General features: G+C 39.6%; 1 protein-coding gene across 1 annotated transcript; it reads right to left on the bottom strand.

The window, feature by feature from the left end:
* Positions 1-1201: 1201 nt before the first annotated feature.
* Positions 1202-8682, bottom strand: LOC309605568 (olfactory receptor 5P3-like). Its single transcript, XM_082341645.1, is given in 4 exon segments — positions 1202-5177; positions 5180-5404; positions 5407-5554; positions 5558-8682. Coding segments are annotated over 4 exon segments (885 nt in total). The 5' UTR covers positions 6005-8682; the 3' UTR covers positions 1202-5112.
* Between the last annotated feature and the right edge of the window lie 14831 nt (positions 8683-23513).

The raw sequence follows: 23513 nt of genomic DNA, 5'->3' as shown, positions 1-23513 counted from the left end.
GTCCTATAAATATCAATTAAATTTATCTGGTCTATTGTGTCATTTAAAGCTTCTGTTTCCTTATTTATTTTCATTTTGGATGATCTGTCCATTGGCGTAAGTGAGGTGTTAAAGTCCCCCACTATTATTGTGTTACTGTCGATTTCCTCTTTTACAGATGTTAGCAGTTGCCTTATGTATTGAGGTGCTCCTATGTTGGGTGCATATATATTTATAATTGTTATACCTTCTTCTTGGATTGATCCCTTGATCATTATGTAGTGTCCTTCCTTGTCTCTTGTAACATTCTTTATTTTAAAGTCTATTTTATCTGATATGAGTATAGCTACTCCAGCTTTCTTTTGATTTCCATTTGCATGGAATATCTTTTTCCATCCCCTCACTTTCAGTCTGTATGTGTCCCTAGGTCTGAAGTGGGTCTCTTGTAGACAGCATATATATGGGTCTTGTTTTTGTATCCATTCAGCAAGCCTGTGTCTTTTGGTTGGAGCATTTAATCCATTCACGTCTAAGGTAATTATCGATATGTATGTTCCTATGACCATTTTCTTAATTGTTTTGGGTTTGCTTTTGTAGGTCCTTTTCTTCTCTTGTGTTTCCCACTTAGAGAAGTTCCTTTAGCATTTGTTGTAGAGCTGGTTTGGTGGTGCTGAATTCTCTTAGCTTTTGCTTGTCTGTAAAGCTTTTGATTTCTCCATCAAATCTGAATGAGATCCTTGCCGGGTAGAGTAACCTTGGTTGTAGGTTCTTCCCTTTCATCACTTTAAGTATATCATGCCACTCCCTTCTGGCTTGTAGAGTTTCTGCTGAGAAATCAGCTGTTAACCTTAGGGGAGTTCCCTTGTATGTTATTTGTCATTTTTCCCTTGCTGCTTTCAATAATTTTTCTTTGTCTTTAATTTTTGCCACTTTGATTACTATGTGTCTCGGCATGTTTCTCCTTGGGTTTATCCTGTAAGGGACTCTCTACACTTCCTGGACTTGGGTGGCTATTTCCCTTTCCATGTTAAGAAAGTTTACGACTATAATCTCTTCAAATATTTTCTCAGGTCCTTTCTCTCTCTCTTCTCCTTCTGGGACCCCTATAATGCGAATGTTGTTGCATTTAATGTTGTCCCAGAGGTCTCTTAGGCTGTCTTCATTTCTTTTCATTCTTTTTTCTTTAGTATGTTCTGCAGCAGTGAATTCCACCACTCTGTCTTCCAGGTCACTTATCCATTCTTCTGCCTCAGTTATTGTGCTATTGATTCCTTCTAGTGTAGTTTTCATTTCAGTTATTGTATTGGTCATCTCTGTTTGTTTGTTCTTTAATTCTTCTAGGTCTTTGTTAATCATTTCTTGCATCTTCTCAATCTTTGCCTCCATTCTTATTCCAAGGTCCTGGATCATCTTCACTATCATTATTCTGAATTCTTTTTCTGGAAGGTTGCCTATCTCCACTTCATTTAGTTGTTTTTCTGGGTTATTTTCTTGTTCCTTCATCTGGTATATAGCCCTCTGCCTTTTCATCTTGTCTATCTTTCTGTAAATGTGGTTTTTGTTCCACAGGCTGCAGGATTGTAGTCCTTCTTGCTTCTGCTATCTGCCCTCTGGTGACTGAGGCTATCTAAGAGGCTTGATGGGAGGCTCTGGTGGTGGGTAGAGCTGACTGTTGCTGTGGCGGTCAGAGTTCCGTAAAACTTTAATCCACTTGACCGTTGATGGATGGGGCTGGGTTCCCTCCCTGTTGGTTGTTTTGCCTGAAGCAACCCAACACTAGAGCCTACCCGGGCTCTTTGGTGGGGCTAATGGCAGACTCTGGGAGGGCTCACGCCAAGGAGTACTTCCCAGAACCTCTGCTGCCAGTGTCCTTGTCCCCACGGTGAAACAGAGCCAGCCCCCGCCTCTGCAGGAGACCCTCCAACACTAGCAGGTAGGTCTGGTTCAGTCTCCCCCAGGGTCACTGCTCCTTCCCCTGGGTCCCGATGCGCACACTATTCCGTGTGCGCCCTCCAAGAGTGGGGTCTCTGTTTCCCCCAGTCCTGTCGAAGTCCTGCAATCAATTCCCACAAGGCTTCAAAGTCTGATTCTCTATGAATTCCTCCTCCCATTGCCAGACCCCCAGGTTGGGAAGCCTGACGTGGGGCTCAGAACCTTCACTCTAGTGGGTGGACTTCTGTGGTATAAGTGTTCACCAGTCTGTGAGTCACCCACCCAACAGTTATGGGATTTGATTTTACTCTGATTGCGCCCCTCCTACCGTCTCACTGTGGCTTCTCCTCTGTCCTTGGACGTGGGGTATCCTCCTTGGTGAAGTCCAGTGTCTTCCTGTCGATGATTGTCCAGCAGCCAGTTGTGATTCTGGTGCTCTCGCAAGAGGGAGTGAGAGCACGTCCTTCTACTCTGCCATCTTGGTTAATCCCCCCTGGATAGAGTATTCTTGACTGGCAATTTTTTCAACACCTTGAATATATCATTCCATTCTCTCCTGGACTGTACAGTTCCTGCCGAGAAATCTATTGGAATGAAGGTTCCTTTGTAGGTTACAATCTTTTTTCTCTGACTGTTTTTAGCATTATCTTTTTATCTTTGATTTTTGACAGTTTCATTATAATATGCCTTGGACAAGGTCTTTTTGCATTGAGATAATAGGGTGATCTATTAGCTTTGTCAACTTGGATGTCCATGTCTCTCCTCAGATTTGGGAAGTTCTTAGCTAACATTCTGCCCCCTTCTCCCTCTATGCTCCTTCTGGAACCCCAATTATTTTAATATTTGTACATTTGATGACATCCCAAAGATCATATAGTCTTTCTTTGTTCTTTTTCATGCTTTTTTCTTTCTTCTCTTCTGAATGGGTTATTTCAAAGTTCTATTATCTAGATCACTTATTCTATCTCTCATTTGGTCTACTCTACTACAGATGCCCTCTATAGCATTTTTCATTTCATTTATTGCATTCTTCAGCTCCAGAATTTCTGTTGGATTCCTTTTTTTTATAATTTCTATCTCTTTGTTAAATTTCTCAACTTTTCATATATTGTCCTTCTGTGTTTTCTTGTAGCTTGTTGAGTTTCCCCAAAACAGCTATTTTGAATTCTTTGTCAGATTGCAACATTTTGTGCCGTTGAGTTCAGTTACTGGAGGATTATTGTTATCTTTTGGTGATGGCATATTTTCTTGATTCTTCATGTTCCTTGTAATTTTACAGTGATAGTTTTGCATTTGAAGTAGCAGACACCCCCTCACACCTTTACTATTTGCCTTTAAGTCGGGTATAGTCTTCATTGGTCCTATTATATCTGGGATTTTTCCCTGACCTTGTATGGACACACCTGCTCCCAGAGGCTGATGGGTGGACTTCTTGGTGAATTAGTCAGCTTAATTGCATCCCTTTAATGCCCTTTAACATTCTTATCTGCTTCTTTTCTGATCTTTTCCCTCCCCTGCGCATCATGAAGGTCCTGTCTCAGTAATACTTTTTTAAATGGGCTTCTCCAGCAGTGTCTTGAAATGCCAGGGGATCCAAGCACTCACTCACTGCTATCCTTTTCCTATGCAGGAGAGGACACTGCCTGCTAGTCCTGCCCCAGGCAGTGTTTCCTTGGGGAAGCAATGGCACTGGCAAAGTTACAGTCTTCACTGCATCCAAACTCATGTTTTACTATTACTATTATTATTTTGCTCCAACAGCATGCTGGAATCACTTCTCTGGAAGGTTGAATTTCTACAAAGTCTCTCTGATCCATAGGTTTCTGCCCAAGTACGCACTCTCCAGGTTTTCCTTGGCCAGGGCCGAGAGGAATTGGGGCAGGTTCACTGGTTCCTGATGCTTTTGAGGCCCATACTAAGGTCTTTCTGCCTATTACTAGATGCACAGATGGGCAAGACTCCTCCTGGATCCCTTAGTGTATGGTCTGGATCCTACAATTCCCACTGAGGCACTTTTGTTCATGTATGGATGCCTAATTAGTTGTTTAAAAGGGGGAACAGAAAGGAGAGATGTCTCACACTGCCATGAAGTTAACCTCACTCTGGACTTAATATTGTGGACAGTAGAATCATTGCTGATGACTAAATAGAAAGATCACATGATATAATTATATTAAGATTAATCTGGTATTTACATTTATTAAAGGAAAAACGAGATCCTTAAAAATATTATCTGTTTTTATTAAAAATTATCCACACAGAATAAAACAACTGGGAGAAAAAACAAAAAGGGGTCTATAAGAATACAAATAATTTTAAATTCTATAAGTGAAACCATCTGGTTTAAAGAGTTTCAGGGCTAACACAGAAGTTCCAGTGAAATTATGTTCAAGAAATCTGAGAATTTCAGTATCAGAGGCAATAGGACCAGGAGGGAAAGAAATGGTTTAACGCACATTATAGAAGTATGTAGTGCATATTTGATAAGATTGAAATAACCTTTAAAGAAGGAACCTTACTTTTTTGATCTAGAAAGGAGCCAGGTCATGCCAATTAGCCCCCAATAGTCTTTCTTCTGGAAACTCTTGAACGTATTTTGTAGAATAGATCCCTGAAAGGGAAGAGCTAAGATAAATGGAGCTTTCAGATATCCTCTGATTTGGCTTGCTGAGGCTCACCTGCAGAGGTATTGTGGGAGGAATCCTGTTGCTCAGCCTCAGACCACAAAGCAGCAGAAGCTTTACAACTACCAGCATCACTGATTTCAATCCTTAGATTATCTGTACATCATGGACACCATCTCTGTCAGATGACAAGATCATGGATGGCAACACTACTCTTTATTTCCCACTCAAGGAGTTTCAGGTGCTTCCAGCAGTTATTTCTGAAGACTGCATTCAAAGAGCATAGAACTTATTTGAAAAGATTTGTACTTGTAGATGCAAGAAATGGTGAGTAAAGTGAGAATAAAATATTTTTTTGCTAATGTTCCTATCTTGGTGAATGCATATTTATTTTTTTACACTGAAAATTTTCTTGAGAATAACAAGAAATGAAATTTGTGAGTCTAGAATACTATGAATATACACTGAAATTTACTTAGTACATTATTTATTCATCTGCAGGAGAAGTCTTCATTACACAATGCTTATTATTAAAAATCAGATTACTTTAGTAGGACTACCAATGTGTTCTAGCCATTCATTTTCTCATGGCCTCTTTAACCTCCTTGTTCCTGAGACTGTAGATGAGGGGGTTCAACAGGGGATCACAGACATCACTTTGTTTTGTTCAGTTGAGTAGCTGGACTTGGGCATCACATATATGAAGGTAATGGTCCCATAAAACAGAGTGACTGCTGTGAGGTGGGAGGTGCAAGTGGAGAAGGCTTTATGCCACCCCTCAGTAGAGCACATTTTCAGGATTGAGAAAAGGATGATGTAAGAGAAAGCGATGATAAACACAGTAACTACAATGATGGAGCCAGAAGAATGGCTGGAATTATTTCAGAAGTAAAATCATGAGAACAAGAAAGCTTCAGAAGTGGCGAATAATCACAGAAAAAGTGATTGACTTTATTTGGTCCACAGAGGGACAGGCTTAACAAACAGCCAGTAAATGTCCAAGCATTCACACACCCACCTTAATAGGAAGCCCCCACTAAGAGAATGCAGACTCTGGGGGACATGTGGGTGGAGTAGAGCAGGGGCAAGCAGATGGCCACATAGCAGTCATAGGCCATGGCAGCCAGCAAGAAGCACTCAGCCGTCCCAAATGTGACCGCAGAACAGAGCTGAGCGGCACAACCAGAAACACGGATAAAGGTTCCTTCCTTGAGGAAGCCCACGAGCATGACAGGTATGACTGATGAGGAGTACCCAATGTCTACAAAGGCCAAATGGCAGAGGAAAAGGTACTTTGGGGTATGAAGCTGAGGGCTGCTTCTGATTAACGTGATTATGCTGACATGGCCCATTAAGGTGACCACGTGGATCCCTAGAAACACAATAAATAAAATGGCACAAACTGTAGTATCCTCTGCTAACCCCAAAATAATGAACTCTGTTACAGCTGTGTAGTTTCCAGTCCCCATCTACACTGAGAATGATACCCACTGAAAGAAAAACAAGTGGATATCAGAATAGAAGAAAATACTATAATCTGCATACTTATTTTTACAATAGCTATATAATAACAAAATCCTAACATACACACTCACATGTAAATATTTGGGGAAAATATTTTCACACAGAATACCTTGCATAAGACTTGAAAATATAAATGTGCATTGATAGAAGGCCAGGAATACTCAGAAAAATCTTTTTTTTTTTCAACTTAACACATTCAAGTCACATTTGCCTTATATAATTAGTTTAGGTGGTCCGTGAGGAATAGACTCACATGAGCACATCCTAGAGACAGCCACTAGATGGTATGAGGGACCCAGTAACTGTATCTTCTAAGCCAAAGACATGATGAAAGGGAGAAGAAATGTCAGAATGGGCCAGCTCCCATGGAAAAGAACAACTGTTTAAAATGATATCTGAGGTATCATTTCTTGTATGAAAGAGGCTGAGCAGTCATATGAATCCTGAATTTAAACAGGTATCACAGTTAGAGGAAAGATGAACCAATATCCAGGAAGTTTGAACAGAGGCAGAGTGTAGAAAAAGGTGCTCAAATCATGAACAAGTTAACCTGGAGAGACTGCAGTTTGGAAAAAGAGATGGCATCATCTTAGGATCAAGTTATCTGATTCATAATAGTGAGCCAATCCGGGAAAGGAAACCAAACACATTGATCAGGTTACTCCTGAAAGATTCCAGAGGTGCCTGAGACTTTGCATAAACTGGAGCTGGGCTGTTAGCAAAAGGTTCCAGCCTCCTACTTCCCACAGGTACCCAGCCCGTGTGAATAGCCCCTGTCTTCTGAGAAAAATCACACCTTTAGGTCAGCTTCTGGAAAGCTCTTTCCCATATCAACTTGTTTGAGAAAAATCATGAAAAAGCAAGAAAATCATGAGAGCTTTCTCATATAGTCACAGAATGCCAGGCTTCAAAAAGCCACTCCATCCATTCCCTCTCTCTCATTTTACAAAGTTATAAACTGAGATCTAAAGAAGTTAGGTAACTAATTTTAGGTTAAATGGCTTTCTGACAACTGAGCTGAGATCAAAGCTCACTCCTGGAGCCAATTCATTACCATATTTATATAACACAAATGTTTTCTGTAATTTGTAAAAAGAATATAGAATATCGGAACATATATTTGGTTCATTTATATGTTCAAAAGTTTTTCAATTCCGTTAATATATAAGTAATATCTTTACTCTTAAAAGGATGATTTTGCTATCTAGTAATTCATATATATAAATGGCTACACGGTAATGACAGCTCTGTGAGGCAGATGATAAAGGGCCTCCTTCAGTGCCCTGACCCAGAAAATTGATGTGCCCCTGTTTTCAACTGAACCATTATGGGTCCTTAGTAGATAAGGAATCAAATTTAACTAGGATTTTCTTTTTGCAGAGCAACAAAGGGGATAGGTATGGCATTTGAAGGTAGGTGCAAGGTAGAGAGTGAAATAACCATTACATTTAAGCTGAGCAAAGGTGAAGTGAGTACATGAAATTAGTAAAGCCTGCAAAAAGGTGCCAGGCCCCCAGGGAACTGAAGATTTGCTTTAATTATTCTACTAGGGAGAATGAGCTAGAACGATAGGAGGTGGTGATGGTTACAATTTGGGATGCTTAAAATGAGATTAAAAGCTACAGTTGTTGGCAAATGACAATATTTAAAAGTCTAAACTCTGATGATGAGAGTGACTGGATATGGTAGGGGGGAAAAGAAGGTGTTTGGAGGAGAGATCAAGAAACTAAGAGGCTGTGATGTTCAAAGGATCTTCTGCGTGGAGCTATTAAAACCCAATTCTCATCCATCAGGAATTGTGACAGGAATACCGTTAAGAGAGAAAGAGTAAGCCAAAGCCAAAAACTTCCAAGGATGAGGAGACATAATGCCAGTAGTAGGTGATTGCAAAAGGTGGAGGAAGATAAGGAGGATTGGTTAGTGGAGTCTGATGATGTAAACTCAACTATAAGTGTTTGCAGGTAGGAGAGAGAAAATGCCTACAAGTGGCAATGGGGGAGAAGGAATACTATCCACTACCAGGCCCAGGGCTATGAAGAGTAAGAGAAAAAACATACATCACTTGAGAAGACTGTAGAGAAAAAAATGTCCTCGGGGTAGCAAAGTATCCATTGAAAAGGACAGTGAAGAGAATGGAATGTTCTAAAGAGATTCTGAGGACATGAGATTTTGTTGATAATTGTGAGTGCCAAAGAACACAGGAAAAAGGCTTCGGGAGTTAAAGAGAGATGGAATCAGGACTTCTTGATTCAAGAGAAAATAAGGAGACTTGAAAATAACCGTTCTTAGCTCCAGTTGAATGGAGATAACGTTCAAAGACAGAGTAAAGAAGATAATACACAAAAATATTGAATATGTATTGTTATGTAGTGGTTAACAGCTGAATGAACAAAAAGGAGAATGAAGGCTACTCCCAAAATTGTGGAGGAAGGATGACGGGGAAATTCAGAGCCTGTTCTGAGTGCCAATAATGGCATGGAAGCAAAGGGCAATGCCATGAGCTTTTGCAGCCATATAGACCTGGAATCAGATTCTAGCTTTGCTACTGATTATCTATGGAATCTTAGATGATTTATATAAATTCTTCAACGCTTCATTATTTATTTGTTTTTTTAAAAAATACCTCACAGGATTCATGTGTTGAATAAGATGACATACATGATATTATAAAGTACTGTTCATAGAAATAAGTGGATGCTCAACAAATGATTATTTCTTTGAAATACCCAAACCTTAAGTTCTAATACAAAAATGAAAAACAAACATTCTTGTATCAATAGAAAAGGAAAATTATTCCCTGTAGATGTTTATACGTCAACGATAAGGACAAATGTCAAAGAATTGTCATTGTAAAGCAAGGCTGTATTTATGAGATTCAGGGTCTTTGGGGATGTAGGTCCTTGAGTACATTACTCGTTTGTGAAAATTTCACTGAAAATCCATCAGGACAGAGAAAATTATAGGTATACGTGCTCATATAAATATGTGTCATCTTAAGAATATCTACAAACTTATTTTTGTGTGTACATTAGAATTTTTAATGAAAACTTTTGATGGATTTCTAAACTAATTCTAATTGTATTGGGGCACGCAAGAAGAAACAAAGATACAGTGTAGCAGGCGTAATTTCAATCCAAAATAGAAATCCTTCTGGGAAAAATAAGTGCTTGTGTGTGCACGCGCACGTGTGTGTATGTGTGTGTGTGTATGGGTTGATTGTGACTAAGGGCAGTAAATATCAAACTAATATGAAAAGAAGAGACTTGGGATTCTCATGGCACATGGTTTAAAATCGTTAACTAAATATCACCTGTGATCCCCTAAAATAAAGTGCCCACCGAAGGCAAGTCTTTTGATGACATAATGCCCTAGATCAGAATGAAGAGCTTTAGGAATTCATTTACTGTGGTGTTGGATTATCTCTTCTAATCATTCTAGAAACCTCAAAGAGAATTACAGATTCATATTTGTAAATTCTTTGCCTAAGTAATGGAGTGAAACCAAGGACTATCAATGACTAAGCCATAATTCCTAGGGCAAACATTGATTCTGTCAGTTGATATATTGTATCACTTGAGTTCAGAGGCTCCATAGGTCTATCATGTGGAATTTAAACATTGATCAGAAAATAATGGAAATGAGGATATACTGGAAAATTTGGATGACTCAAATTACCCTGAACCTCAAACTCTCCTGGAGAGTGCGCCAGATAAAGAAGCTGCTCTTTGCCTGTATGATAAAGCTGTTCCTACCTTGTTTGAGGACCCTTTAATGACTTCACCTGAGAAAATTACTTTAAAAGATAAATCAATACTCCTCATGCCTTACCCTTAGGTTTTTTTTTAAGCTCCCAGCATACTCCAGGAGACATTAAGTCAAAGCTGAGAATATAAGATTTGTATATCAAAGAATTTTAGTATTTTCCCAATTTATTTCATACCTGTGTATAGGAATGGTATGAAGGTACTAAACTAAGGAGAGAAGAATATACTATTAGATCATTTGAATTTATGATGTATAGTTGACCCTTAAACAAGATGGGGCTTGGGGGCGCTGATCCTCCATACAGTAGAAAATCCACTTTTAAGTTATAGTTGGCACTCCCTATATGCGGTTGGATTCCTTGATTCTGCAGTTCCATATCTGCGGATTCAACCCACCATAAATCATTTGGTATTGTAGTATTTACAACTGAAAAAAATCTGCATATAAGTGAACTCCCACAACTCAAACCTGGGTTTTTCAAGGGTCAACCATAGTTGCAACCACCAGACATTCTAGATATCATACGTTAGCTAGAACATATGGACATGGTTCTAATTGCTTGTTTAGTTGGTTAACTAAAACCTAAAATGAAGGATTCCCTGTGTAAAGTGAATTTAGAAGCCTGACAAAATTCCTTGGTATATTCAGAAGTAATCGAATGTTTGGACAGATGTGGAATGGTGACACGAGTTTATCATGTGCAGTCCATTGCCGATGTATGCACCTTCCAAGGAGAGCTCAGAAGCATCTTCTACTCCATGGCACTGAGAAATTCATTGGTGAAGGAGCATAATTATTTTTAAGAAGAACTGAAACAGCTATTGTCTGTAGCCCAGAGATGTGGGTGGGAGATACCAAATCTGAAATGAGATCAAATTTCAATAATAATACCAAAACCCTGAAGTGGCAGCAACCATATATATGTATGTGTTCATAGCACCATGCCAAGTTTGATAGGGCAATCATTTATAATATGGTATCCAAAACATCTGGGATCTTTAGGGGTAGCTAATTAAGCATGGCATTCTTAAAACCATGGATAGACAGCCCAGTAAGCTTCTATACTTGATATGTATGACCCCAAACACTCTAGGGTCAGAGAACAGGGGCCTGATTTGAAATACCGTGAAATGTAGTGAGAGTTACTCATGTAATTCCCAGAGTAGAATCAATTCAGAGACCCAGAGTCCCTTGAATTAGGAAGAGGCTGAGTACCCTTAAGGAAAAAATTTGCAATAATATCACATTATCTATTCTGTGACTCTCATTCCTCATCTACTCCAAAGTAGATTTAAGGCCATTTAAAGGTAATTTTTCATGAGAAAAGGGAAATACCCAGACCTTTCAGGGGTTATTACATAGAGGCTCTGAACTACACTAATATTTCAGTCCATCACGGACTGCACTGCAGTCCATCAATCAGAGAGGGTGCTTAAAGGATTCATGCTAAAAGTGGAATGTTGACCTAATTTCACCTCATTGTGGGCCCAATAGCACCCTGATTTATAAATGAAATACATCTGGGCAACAACTGCCAGAATCTCCCCCTCACCCCATTTAGTTTTCTGATCCATGGAAAAAGGCTATTTCACTGGAAGGTCCAAGTGGAGGCTCCTGAAATCTACTCCTCCCAGCCAATATGGTAAATCAAAGGAACATTTCTTTCTTCAGGGAAATAAGAGATAAATACATCCATCAAAGTTGCAGCATAAGACCCTGGAAGTATTGCTGAGGCAGCAAGATCCAGTTTCTGGGGCAGCAGGGCTGAAGTTAGTGTCCTTAGTGCCCAGCGTGCTGCAGTGGTTGCACTTATAATACATGCTGCAGCTCCTAGTGTTGAGCAGCCACTTCAGTGGGGTCCTCACTTGCCCAGTTCCTTGCAGGGGTTTGGGGCATAGCTTTCAACCTGACTCTACAGTCTTCCTGGTGGCTCTTGGTCTGCTGAAAATATCCGGAGTCTATTTATGTTGCTTGCAATTGAAGACTCTCACTGGTTCATATGCATACACTATTAACAATGTTTTTTATAAGTTAGAAATGCATGAGAATAGCAACAACATTGCTCACTAGAATAAAATCAATGTGGATAAGATTTGTTATTTAGATGGCATTCATTGAAATAACACCATTACATACGGAATCAGGTATTTATATGATTAAATATGACAATATAAATGAATATAATGCAGACGACATCATTTTAACAGCACCTTATAATTGACAGAAGGCAGAATAGCGTTAAGGAGAAAGATTTAAACTCTGGGCTTGTTTGCTTGTTTCAAACCCCACCTCCTCCATTTACTCGCTTTGTGATCTTGGCCAAGTTACTTAACTTGAAGTACTCATGTTCCTCATCTATGCACTGAAGAAGATAGAACTGTTGGAGATTAAATGAGACAATATGTGTAAAAGGCTTAGAATAGTGTCTAGCATGTGGCAAGTACTCAGTAAATATCAGATACCATTAACATCATGAAAACAGTAACAGTAACACAAGAAAGAAATTTTAATGTTTTAATTAGTTTTATCCTTTCAACAACCCACTGAAAAGCATTGCTACTATCCCCACTTGACAACTAAGGAAACAGAACCACAGGAAGGTTAAGTAACTTGCCTACGGTCACATGATTAGTAAGTGGATGAGCTTGGATTCCAATCCTGAGTGGTGTGTCTCCAGAATTTTCACCCTTAATCACAAAACCAGAATTAATTTACTACTGCTACTACTACCTGCTACTCTTATTTTTTATTATCATTATTATTTAGTCCTACTAACATGCTGGCTCTGATCTGAACCAAGGCTGACTTATCTTATTGCAATCATAAGCAAATATATTTTCAAGCTCATTAGAACAATTACTTGCCGTTTTTGTTTTTTTGTTTTTGTTTTTGTTTTGTTTTGGCTTTTTTTGCCGGGGTGGGGGGTGAGCATTGCACAGCTTGCGGGATCTTAGTTCCCTGACCAGGGATCAAACCCAGGCCCTTGGCAGTGAAAGCACAGAGTCCTGAGCACTGGACTGCCAGGGAAGTCCCCAATTACATGCCTTTAATGTGAAAGTTGTTTTCCTGAAACTAGACTTGGGTTTGGATTAGTTGGCTCAGAGTAGATGGTTTTAATGACTCCTTGGGGAGCAGAGCACCTCTGCTCATAGACAATTTTAGAGACCATAGTAAGTCTGAGGATTAGTCCAGGGATTCACGTCTCCTATATCTGGAACTGAAGCTGAGGAGCAGAGTTGAAGACTAGGCCCAGAGGACTCATAGGTGAGACACCATCTCTGCCTATCCCTGCCTCCCCAGCCGATACATCTGCAAATCATGGCACATCCCCAGATAATGGGGGCATTAGAGCACAGGAAAGGTCATTAATTCTTAAATACATACATATATGTATTCAAACAGCAATACAAATACTAGATAAATACACCTTTTGCCCCTTTGGGCCTGAAACTACCTGACTCTTTGAAATTTAACAAAACTGGCATTTTAAGTAAAATTTCTAAAATCTCTGCTAACTGCTTTATGGATGACTGGTGTGTACCATCTGAATCTGTAGCTTGCCCCACCACTGAGAGGGCCAACTGGATAGGTTTCATTAAGGAATCAACAGGTTTCAAAATAATCTCCTAGATCAGTCGCATTCTGAGCTAGTGTGTGCACATTGACCAAGTGAGAGATCAGAAAGATTATAGGAATGGTAGGGGCCCAGGTTTTAAGCAAATAGAATTTGACTTATAGTGAACCTAGAAGAGCATGATTGAGGCTAAAGAAGGCATTTTTAACCTCACATAAAAAGATTGCTGGAAAGGACCTTCAAGATGGCAGAGGAGTAAGACATGGTGATCACCTTCCTCCCCACAAATACATCAAAAATATATCTACAAGTGGAACAACTCCTACAGAACAACTACTGAATGCTGGCAGAAGACCTCAGACTTCCTAAAAGGCAAGAAACTCCCCACGTACCTGGCCGTGTAGTTGACAGGGTCTTGGTGCTCCAGCCAGGTGTCAGGCCTGAGCCTCTGTGGTGGGAGACACAAGTTCAGGACATTGGACCAGCAGAGACCTCCTGGCCACACATAATATCAATCGGCGAGAGCTCTCCCAGAGATCTCCATCTCAAGACTAAGACCCAGCTCCACCCAACGGCCAGCAAGCTCCAGTGCTGGACACCCCATGCCAAACAACTAGCAAGACAGGAACACAACCCCACTCATTAGCAGAGAGGCTGCCTAAAACTATAATAAGGTCACAGAACCCCAAAACACACGACTGGACGCGGTCCTGCCCACCAGAAAGACAAGATCCAGCCTCATCCACCAGAACACATGCACCAGTCACCTCCACCAGGAAGCCTACACAACCCACTGAACCAACTTACCCACTGGGGGCAGACACAAAAAACAATGGGAACTACGAGCCTGCAGCCTGCGAAAAGGAGACCCCAAACACAGTAAGTTAAGCAAAATGGGAAGACAGGGCTTCCCTGGTGGTGCAGTGGTTGAGAGTCTGCCTGCCAATGCAGGGGACACGGGTTCGAGCCCTGGTCTGGGAAGATCCCACATGCCGCGGAGCAACTAGGCCCGTGAGCCACAACTACTGAGCCTGCGTGTCTGGAGCCTGTGCTCCGCAACAAGAGAGGTCGCGATAGTGAGAGGCCCGCGCACCGCGATGAAGAGTGGCCCCTGCTTGCCGCAACTGGAGAAAGCCCTCGCACAGAAACCAAGACCCAACACAGCCAAAAATAAATTAAAAAAAAAAAAATGGGAAGACAGAGAAATACACAGCTGATGAAGGAGCAAGGTAAAAACCCACCAGACGAAACAAATGAAGAGGAAATAGGAAGTCTACCTGAAAAAGAATTCAGAGTAATGATAGTAAACATGATCCAAGATCTTGGAAACAGAATGGAGAAAATACAAGAAACACTTAACAAACAGCTAGAAGAACTAAAGAGCAAACAAACAATGATGAACAACACAATAAATGAAATTAAAAATTCTCTAGAAACAATCAATAGCAGAATAACTGAGGCAAAAGAACATATAAGTGACCTGGAAGATAAAATAGTGGAAATAACTACCGCAGAGCAGAATAAAGAAAAAAGAATGAAAAGAATTGAGGACAGTCCCAGAGACCTCTGGGACAATATTAAACACACCAACATTCGAATAATAGGGGTCCCAGAAGAAGAAGAGAAAAAGAAAGGGTCTGAGAAAATATTTGAACAGATTATAGTTGAAAACTTCCCTAATATGGGAATGGAAATAGTCAATCAAGTCCAGGAAGTGCAGAGAGTCCAATACAGCATAAATACAAGGAGAAACACACCAAGACACATATTAATCAAACTACTAAAAATTAAATACAAAGAAAAAATATTAAAAGCAGCAAGGGAAAAGCAACAAATAACATATAAGGGAATCCCCATAAGGTTAACAGCTGATCTTTCAGCAGAAACTCTGAGAGCCAGAAGGGAGTGGCAGGACATATTTAAAATGATGAAATGGAAAAACCTACAACCAAGATTACTCTACCCAGCATGGATCTCATTCACATTCGATGGAGAAATTAAAACCTTTACAGATAAGCAAAAGTTAAGAGAATTCAGCACCACCAAACCAGCTTTACAACAAATGCTAAAGGAACTTCTCTAAGCAGGAAACACAAGAGTAGGAAAAGACCTAAATAACAGAGCCAAGCCAATTCAGAAAATGGTAATAGGAACATACATATCAATAATTACCTTAGATGTAAATGGATTAAATGCTCCAACCAAAAGACATAGACTGGCTGAATGGATACATAAGCAAGACCCATATATATGCTGTCTACAAGAGACCCACTTCAGACCTAGGGACACATACAGACTGAAAGTGAGGGGATGGAAAAAGATATTCCATGCAAATGGAAATCAGAAGAAAGCTGGAGTAGCAATTCTCATATCAGACAAAAAAGACTTTAAAATAAAGACTGTTACAAGAGACAAAGGACACTACATAATGGTCAAGGGATCAATCCAAGAAGAAGATATAAAAATTGTAAATATTTATGCACCCAACATAGGAGCACCTCAATACATAAGGCAAATGCTAACAGCCATAAAAGGGGAAATCAACAGTAACACAATAATAGTATGGCACTTTAACACCACAATTTCACCAGTGGACTGATCATCCAAAATGAAAATAAATAAGGAAACACAAGCTTTAAATGACACATTAAACAAGATGGACTTTATTGATATTTATAGGACATTCCACCCCAAAACAACAGAATACACTTTCTTCTCAAGTGCTGATGGAACATTCTCCAGGACAGATCATATCTTGGGTCACAAATCAAGCCTTGGTAAATTTAAGAAAATTGAAACCGTATCAAGTATCTTTTCTGACCACAGTGCTATGAGACTAGATATCAATTACAGGAAAAAAACCGTAAAAAATACAAACACATGAAGGCTAAACAGTACACTACTAAATAACCAAGAGATCACTGAAGAAATCAAAGAGGAAATCAAAAAATACCGAGAAACAAATGACAATGAAAACACGATGACTCAAAACCTATGGGATGCTGCAAAAGCTGTTCTAAGAGGGAAGTTTATAGCAATACAATGTTACCTCAAGAAACAAGAAAAATCTCAAATAAACAACCTAACCTTACACGTAAAGCAATTAGAGAAAGAAGAACAAAAAACCCCGAAGTTAGCAGAAGGAAAGAAATCATAAAGATCAGATCAGAAATAAATGAAAAAGAAATGAAGGAAACAATAGCAAAGATCAATAAAACTAAAAGCTGGCTCTTTGAGAAGATAAACAAAATTGACAAACCACTAGCCAGACTCATCAAGAGGAAAAAGGGAGAAGACTCAAATCAATAGAATTAGAAATGAAAAGGAGAAGTAACACCTGACACTGCAGAAATACAAAGAATCATGAGGGATTACTACAAGCAACTATATGCCAATAAAATGGACAACCTGGAAGAAATGGACAAACTCTTAGAAAAGCACAACCTTCCAAGACTGAACCAGGAAGAAAGAGAAAATATAAACAGACCAATCACAAGCACTGAAATTGAAACTGTGATTAAAAATATTCCAACAAACAACAGCCTAGGACCAGATGGCTTCACAGGTGAATTCTATCAAACGTTTAGAGAAGAGCTAACACCTATCCTTCCCAAACTCTTCCAAAATATAGCAGAGGGAGGAACACTCCCAAACTCATTCTATGAGGCCACCATCACCCTGATACCAAAACCAGACAAAGATGTCACAAAGAAAGAAAACTACAGGCCAATATCTCTGATGAACATATATATGCAAAAATCCTCAACAAAACACTAGCAAACAGAATCCAACAGCACATTAAAAAGATCATACATCATGATCAAATGGGGTTTAACTCAGGAAAGAAAGGATTCTTCAATATATGCAAATCAATCAACGTGATACATCATATTAACAAACTGAAAGATAAAAACCATATGATAAACTCGATACAGAAAATGCTGTTGACAAAATTCAACACCCATTTATGATAAAAACTCTCCAGAATATAGGCATAGAGGGAACATACCTCAGCATAATAAAGGCCATATATGACAAACCCACAGCCAACATCATTCTCAATGGTGAAAAACTGAAACCATTTCCCCTAAAATCAAGAAGAAGACAAGGATGCCCACTCTCACCACTATTATTCAAAATAGATTTGGAAGTTTTAGCCACAGCAATCAGAGAAGAAAAAGAAATAAAAGGAATCCAAATAAGAAAAGAAGAAGTAAAGCTGTCACTGTTTGCAAATGACATGATACTATATATAGAGAATCCTAGAGATGCTACTAGAAAACTACTAGGGCTAATCAATGAATTTGGCAAAGTTGCAGGTTACAAAATTAATGCACAGAAATCTCTTGCATTCCTATACACTAATGATGAAAAATCTGAAAGAGAAATTAAGGAAGCACTCCCATTTACCACTGCAACAAAAAGAATAAAATACCTGGGAATAAACCTACGTAAGGAGACAAAAGACATGTATGCAGAAAACTATAAGACACTGAAGAAAGAAATTAAAGATGATACAAACAGATGGAGAGATATACCATGTTCTTGGATTGGAAGAATCAATATTGTGAAAAGGACTGTACTACCCAAAGCAATCTACAGATTCATCATCACAATGACAGATGCTACTATGATTAACCATAAAACAGAAAAGTAAAGCAGAATTTAGAGAAACTAAGTGACACATCCTAGATCACATAGTGTGCAAACAGAGATCAGATTCACCTGTGGGGAGGAGATGGGATATCTCCCGTCACTTACAGAGGTACAGGTGCTGCTGCAAGATCTGAGGCCCTCCTGAGAGCTTCTATAGCTTTTTCACCAAATTTTTTCACTTTCCTTTTAAGAGAAAAAATGAGAAACATAGTGACCTGGCTGGCATGTTATTGGAGTGGGAACTGAATATACCACAAAGCCCTCTAGTTCATGCTGGGTGTCTAAGTGATGGGGCTGGGTTCAGGCACCAAATTGCTTCTCAGAAGCACTGCAGTGGGCTATGACCTATTGTTCCTATGCCCACCGGGACAGAACTGCTTCCCCACTGTTCTCACCATGGGGAAGCCCAGAGCTGGGATTAGCAGGAGAGCCAAGGATGAGCTGGCCTGGATGTCAGACTGTTCTCAGGAGTTACCCCAGCACAGCGAAGCTGTTCACACTCAGTCTGCCATCAGCACCAGAAGCCTAGCTTGCTTTTGTCCAAAGTGTTCTCACGTTCAAAAATATAATAAGGAACTGAATAAAGCACATCTGTAGGCTTCCGGAGGGCTTTACATATTCTCTTCCGAAGAACACACACTTAAATGCTCCTGAAGACAAGAGGTAGCTCTCCACCCATAGGCCATGCTGGTAAATCATTCACATCAGTGTAGATGCCCGAGCCGTATAATTCTTTTTACTTCCATGTTCTCTATATTCTTAAGCTACAGGCTCAAATTACTGGCATGATTGAAAAAGCATTAGAGTGGACCCAATTTTTTTGACAATTCAAATCCTATTTGAACCTCTCAGTTTTGTAGTGAAAACCAGTTTTTGAGATGTGATATATGAGGACCTAATTACTAAAATTCTGGAATAAGGATAAAAGAAAAGAAGGGAACAGCCTCTAGAATCTTACAAACCTCTGCTTGATTAGTAAAAAAGGAACAAATAATTCATAAGTCCCTGCAAAAAAACATAACTAGGAAGAAACATTTTAATTAAGAGCCTTTAAAGCATTTTTAAAAATAATATTCCAAGTTATGATACCTTAAAAAACTTTGCAGAATTCAAGCATATAATGATAAAATATTGATTTAAAAATACTGATTTAAAATTCAAGTTGAACTAACCTGTCAGATATATTACACATGCCTTTTGCTGATTTCAAGTCTAACTTTTTAAACTTCCTTAAGCCAAATATAACACCTATGCATTATCATTTTTAAATAACTTTTCAAAAAATATCTGAGGCACTGCAGCCAGAAGCCACTTACTTGCATGTGCTTGCAATTGTGAATGTCTTGTCACCAGGTTCATACTGTAGTATAAACGGGGGGAGTTTGTCGAGTCTGAGTTTTAAATAACTTGAGAAAATGGGTTCTTGCAACTTTCCCCCAGGATTTAATACTAATCCTGCTATTTAGAAAATTATGAGGATATTATTAGGAAAGTTACAGCACTTGAACCCCCTTGAAAAAAATGAGCATGTGGTCACAGCACAGTCTAGGCTGTCCAGCCTTTGTAAATTCTACATAAGTCACATGTTATTTCTGCTTTCTATAGGTGATTTTACTTGTGTACCTTTTTTAGTTATAAAAGCAGTGATAGCCTAAAATTACAAACCTAGTAGAAGTAATGCAAAAACAAAAATATCAGGCCAGGCCCAAAGGAAATTGCCCACTCTCTCCTCCACAGGCTTCCTCCACTGCAACCAATACCTATGTTGCAAGTGGTTGTTTAGGTGTCTTTTGCTCCCACTGGACTGTAAGCTCCTTGAGGGCAGGAAATGCATCTTAATCATCTCTGGATGCTCAGCTTCTCTCATTTCTGTTGGTGTCCATTTCATCTTCTGCTCATATACTATGGTCCTGGTTCTTATAGAATAGTACACAGGATTCTTCATACTTTATATTCATAGAACAATTTAAAAGGAGAATGTGTCAGCAAAGGAAGCAAGAAAGTTGACAAAACAACAGATAGCAGTGCCATCTGAAAACCATCCATGGGAGAGGGGTCCTGTGGGTCCAACCCAAATATCTGGTCCTCCTGATTTGGAGAATGGATGCACCAAGACACCAGAACCCCCTGCCATGTAATGCTACATCATAGCCAAACACCGCTACTCTGATTCCAGGTTCACTAGATAATCAAGGAAGGGATGGTTTCCAGGTCACTTGAACTTAGATTTCTAATTTTTCTTATAATAATTGAGTAAAGTGGCATCTTACTGTATCCATAAGTCTCTTATGAGCTTTGTGTGGGTGACTCAGAATCCCTGAATCAGGCAAACTCTTGGACAAAGAGAGAGTTTCTATGCATGAATGATGCTGAATTCACAAGATGGCCCCTTTTGGATGACACATCTACCTCCAAAAACAGTCTTTTGCATTTCCTCAGCCCTGGGCTGGGTGCTGTACGGATAGGCTGAATTAGACATGACCCCTGGCTGCAAGAGTCTCACAGCCTAATAAGTGAGAAGAGTTGGGGGCTAAGGGCGGAGGAGACTGTAGTCCTGTGTGCTACAATAGAAGACTGTATGGGCACAGTAGGAGCAAAAGAAGGGAGCTGTCAGTTCTACCTGTGTGTCAGGGAGGAGCCATGTACGTTTTGGGAGAAAGGTGTGTTTCCATAAACATCCTCTAGGAATGGAACTGCGTTCATTAGAAAGCAGACGGGAAGAGGCACTAACTAAAGAAAACATCAGGGAACCTTGTGGTTGACTGACTTTACTGGTTAGATAATGTTTTTACAAGGCTGACTGATTGAAAGTAAGTGCTTTAAATAACCTCAGAAAGCATTTATAGGGTCTATGTGTAGTAAATACAGTACATTTCTGGAGTCTCCAAAAGCCTTTAAATTTTGAGGTGCCCCCTTTATTAAGTGAATGGGGGACCCAGCAGAATAAGAAGGTAGAATTCTTCCCCCTAAAACAACAAACCTTCCCCTTCACTGGGAAGATGTTCATAGCACCCTGTCAGATGAGGGGCCAGCAGCCAGCAGCCCACTGACCAGAACAAGGGGCCGGATCACAGAGTCATTAAAGGCTGTAGAATCAGGCAGCCTGGGTTCAAATCTTGGGTCCACCACTCATGTCAACTCTCTGTTTCAACTTCATAAAATACTGATAGGATCAATGGTAGTACCAACTTCATAGGTGTACGGAGGATTAAATGAGATAAAATGTGTAAAGCACTTCCAGCAGTACCTGGCACATGGTAAGCAATCAATAAATGCCCACTCTCCACATAAGTGTGACCGCTGGCCTCTGCAATCTCGCAGATTACAGAACAAGAGATCAAGCCCAATTTAATGCATGGGTTTCTTTTTTTTTCACCCACTGGGGCTCTTTACAGTCAGAAAATGAAACGAAGAGGGGAAAAAATGGCATGAAAAGAAAACATCACAGTGCAAGAGAAAAGAAAAAAGAATCAAACAAATAAAGAAAAAGGAATAGAAGAGACAGAGGAAAACAAAGACAGAGTAAAGAGGAGAAATGAACCCAAAATTACTCTGAGTGGGACTAAAAGTGACAGACAAGGATTTGTGTGGTGACTGAGGCTAAAGAAATGCCTCAGGCTTTACCACATCCAAGGTTCTCAGTTACTCTGAATTCCATTCCCTTTTATATTTCTCAAAGTTTTGTCTCATATTGTAATAGTTAACCATGCTCATTAGAAAATACTTGAAAATATCAGAAAGTATTTTAAATGATATAAATGACCTGTAACCTCATCAGCCCAGAAGAATCCATTGTAAATAATATTGCTTCATTCCTTCCAGTTTTTCCTAAAATGTGTGTATAACATAAATAAAATTAAATTTACGTTTCTGGTACAACATTAGATAAAACCAGCTGAAAGGAGCTTTATAAAATTAGTAGTACATGATGGAATGGTCTCATTTAAAATATGAACTGTGTGGGCTTCCCTGGTGCCGCAGTGGTTGAGAATCTGCCTGCCAATGCAGGGCACACGGGTTCGAGCCCTGGTCTGGGAGGATCCCACATGCCGCGGAGCAGCTGGGCCCGTGAGCCACAACTACTGAGCCTGCGCATCTGGAGTCTGTGCTCCACAACAGGAGAGGCCGCGATAGTGAGAGGCCCGCGCGCCGCGATGAGGAGTGGCCCCCGCTTGCCACAACTAAAGAAAGCCCTCGCACAGAAACGAGGACCCAACACAGCCATAAATAAATAAATTAATTAAAAAAAAAAATATGAACTGTGTGGTTCACATAAAATTCACTTTTGAGTGAGTGACTCACAAAAAGTAAGAAAGCGACTCGAAGACGTAACAACCATTCTCTCTGGCATCTGCAGATCCTGACATGCAATGGAGCGGTTTTGTCTTAAGTCCAAAACTTTTAGATGTGTTTCAGGGTGAGTAGAGCACAGATTTATTCACTTATTTATGTTTAGTATAGTTCTCTATTTTTAAGTTTATTGAGAAATTCAGGAAGAGGTAGCAGTGCTATAGTCCTAGGGGGAGGGCCCAATTTAACCAGAGGAAATGACTGTCAGCTCTAAGGGCAGACTGGGTGACATGTAAGTTTATGTACTCTTTTATATCCTGCTATATTACTTTATATTATCTTGTGAGCATTCTAGCAAATCATGAAAAAAATTTGATATGACTGCATAATCTATTCATTATGTAAACTTTTTAAAAATTTCATATAGCCAATTATTGTGGTTCACTTGGTTCATTTCCATCTCTTCCACTGTTATTAATAACATTTTAGGATGTAGATCCTCATCTGTAATTTCTGATTATTATCCTTAGTTTGGGTTCCTAGGAATAAAATTCCTAGGTTAAAAAGTACAGCTATTTTGTAAGGATCTTTCACACATACTGACATTATTTTCCAAAAAGGATACAACAGTTTATATTTTGAACAAAATAGTCTGGGAATAACTTGCAGGCCTCAAGAATTGTCATTTGCCTTAATATGACTCAATTTGATGGGTGAAAAAACTGTTATGTGATTTTCTTTTTTTACTGTGTGAAATGATGTGGTTAGAAAGACTGAACATTTCCCAAACTTTGGGTAGCAATTTGTAGAGCTTTACTGACATGTATCCTGTTTTGCAGTTTTAGTTTCTTTCTTGTATAACAGTCAAGGTCTGGAAGCACACACAAGAGAGTGGCTAAAACAGCTTAATGAAGGAAGCTTTTACAATGGTGGTGCGGGCAGTATTATAGGAAAGCAACAAGAGATGGGGGAGCACACGGGGCTAATATCACTGGAAAGCCACTACCACCCTGAGAGACTTGCGGGTGGGGACAGGGAACCAGAATCCAGCAAAATTAGTAGCTTTCTCGAAGGGACACGCATCAAGAACCATGACTTTGCGGAGAAGAACACAATCACTGCAAACCGTGTAATCTGGAAGGGAGGGAACCAGAGGAATAAATATCCTG

Source organism: Balaenoptera borealis (assembly GCF_965194805.1).
Source record: "Balaenoptera borealis genome assembly, chromosome: 11".
In the NCBI taxonomy this organism is placed as follows: Eukaryota; Metazoa; Chordata; class Mammalia; order Artiodactyla; family Balaenopteridae; genus Balaenoptera; species Balaenoptera borealis.
The sequence above is the reverse complement of the archived record's forward strand: the minus strand, read 5'-3'. Positions and strand labels throughout refer to the sequence as shown.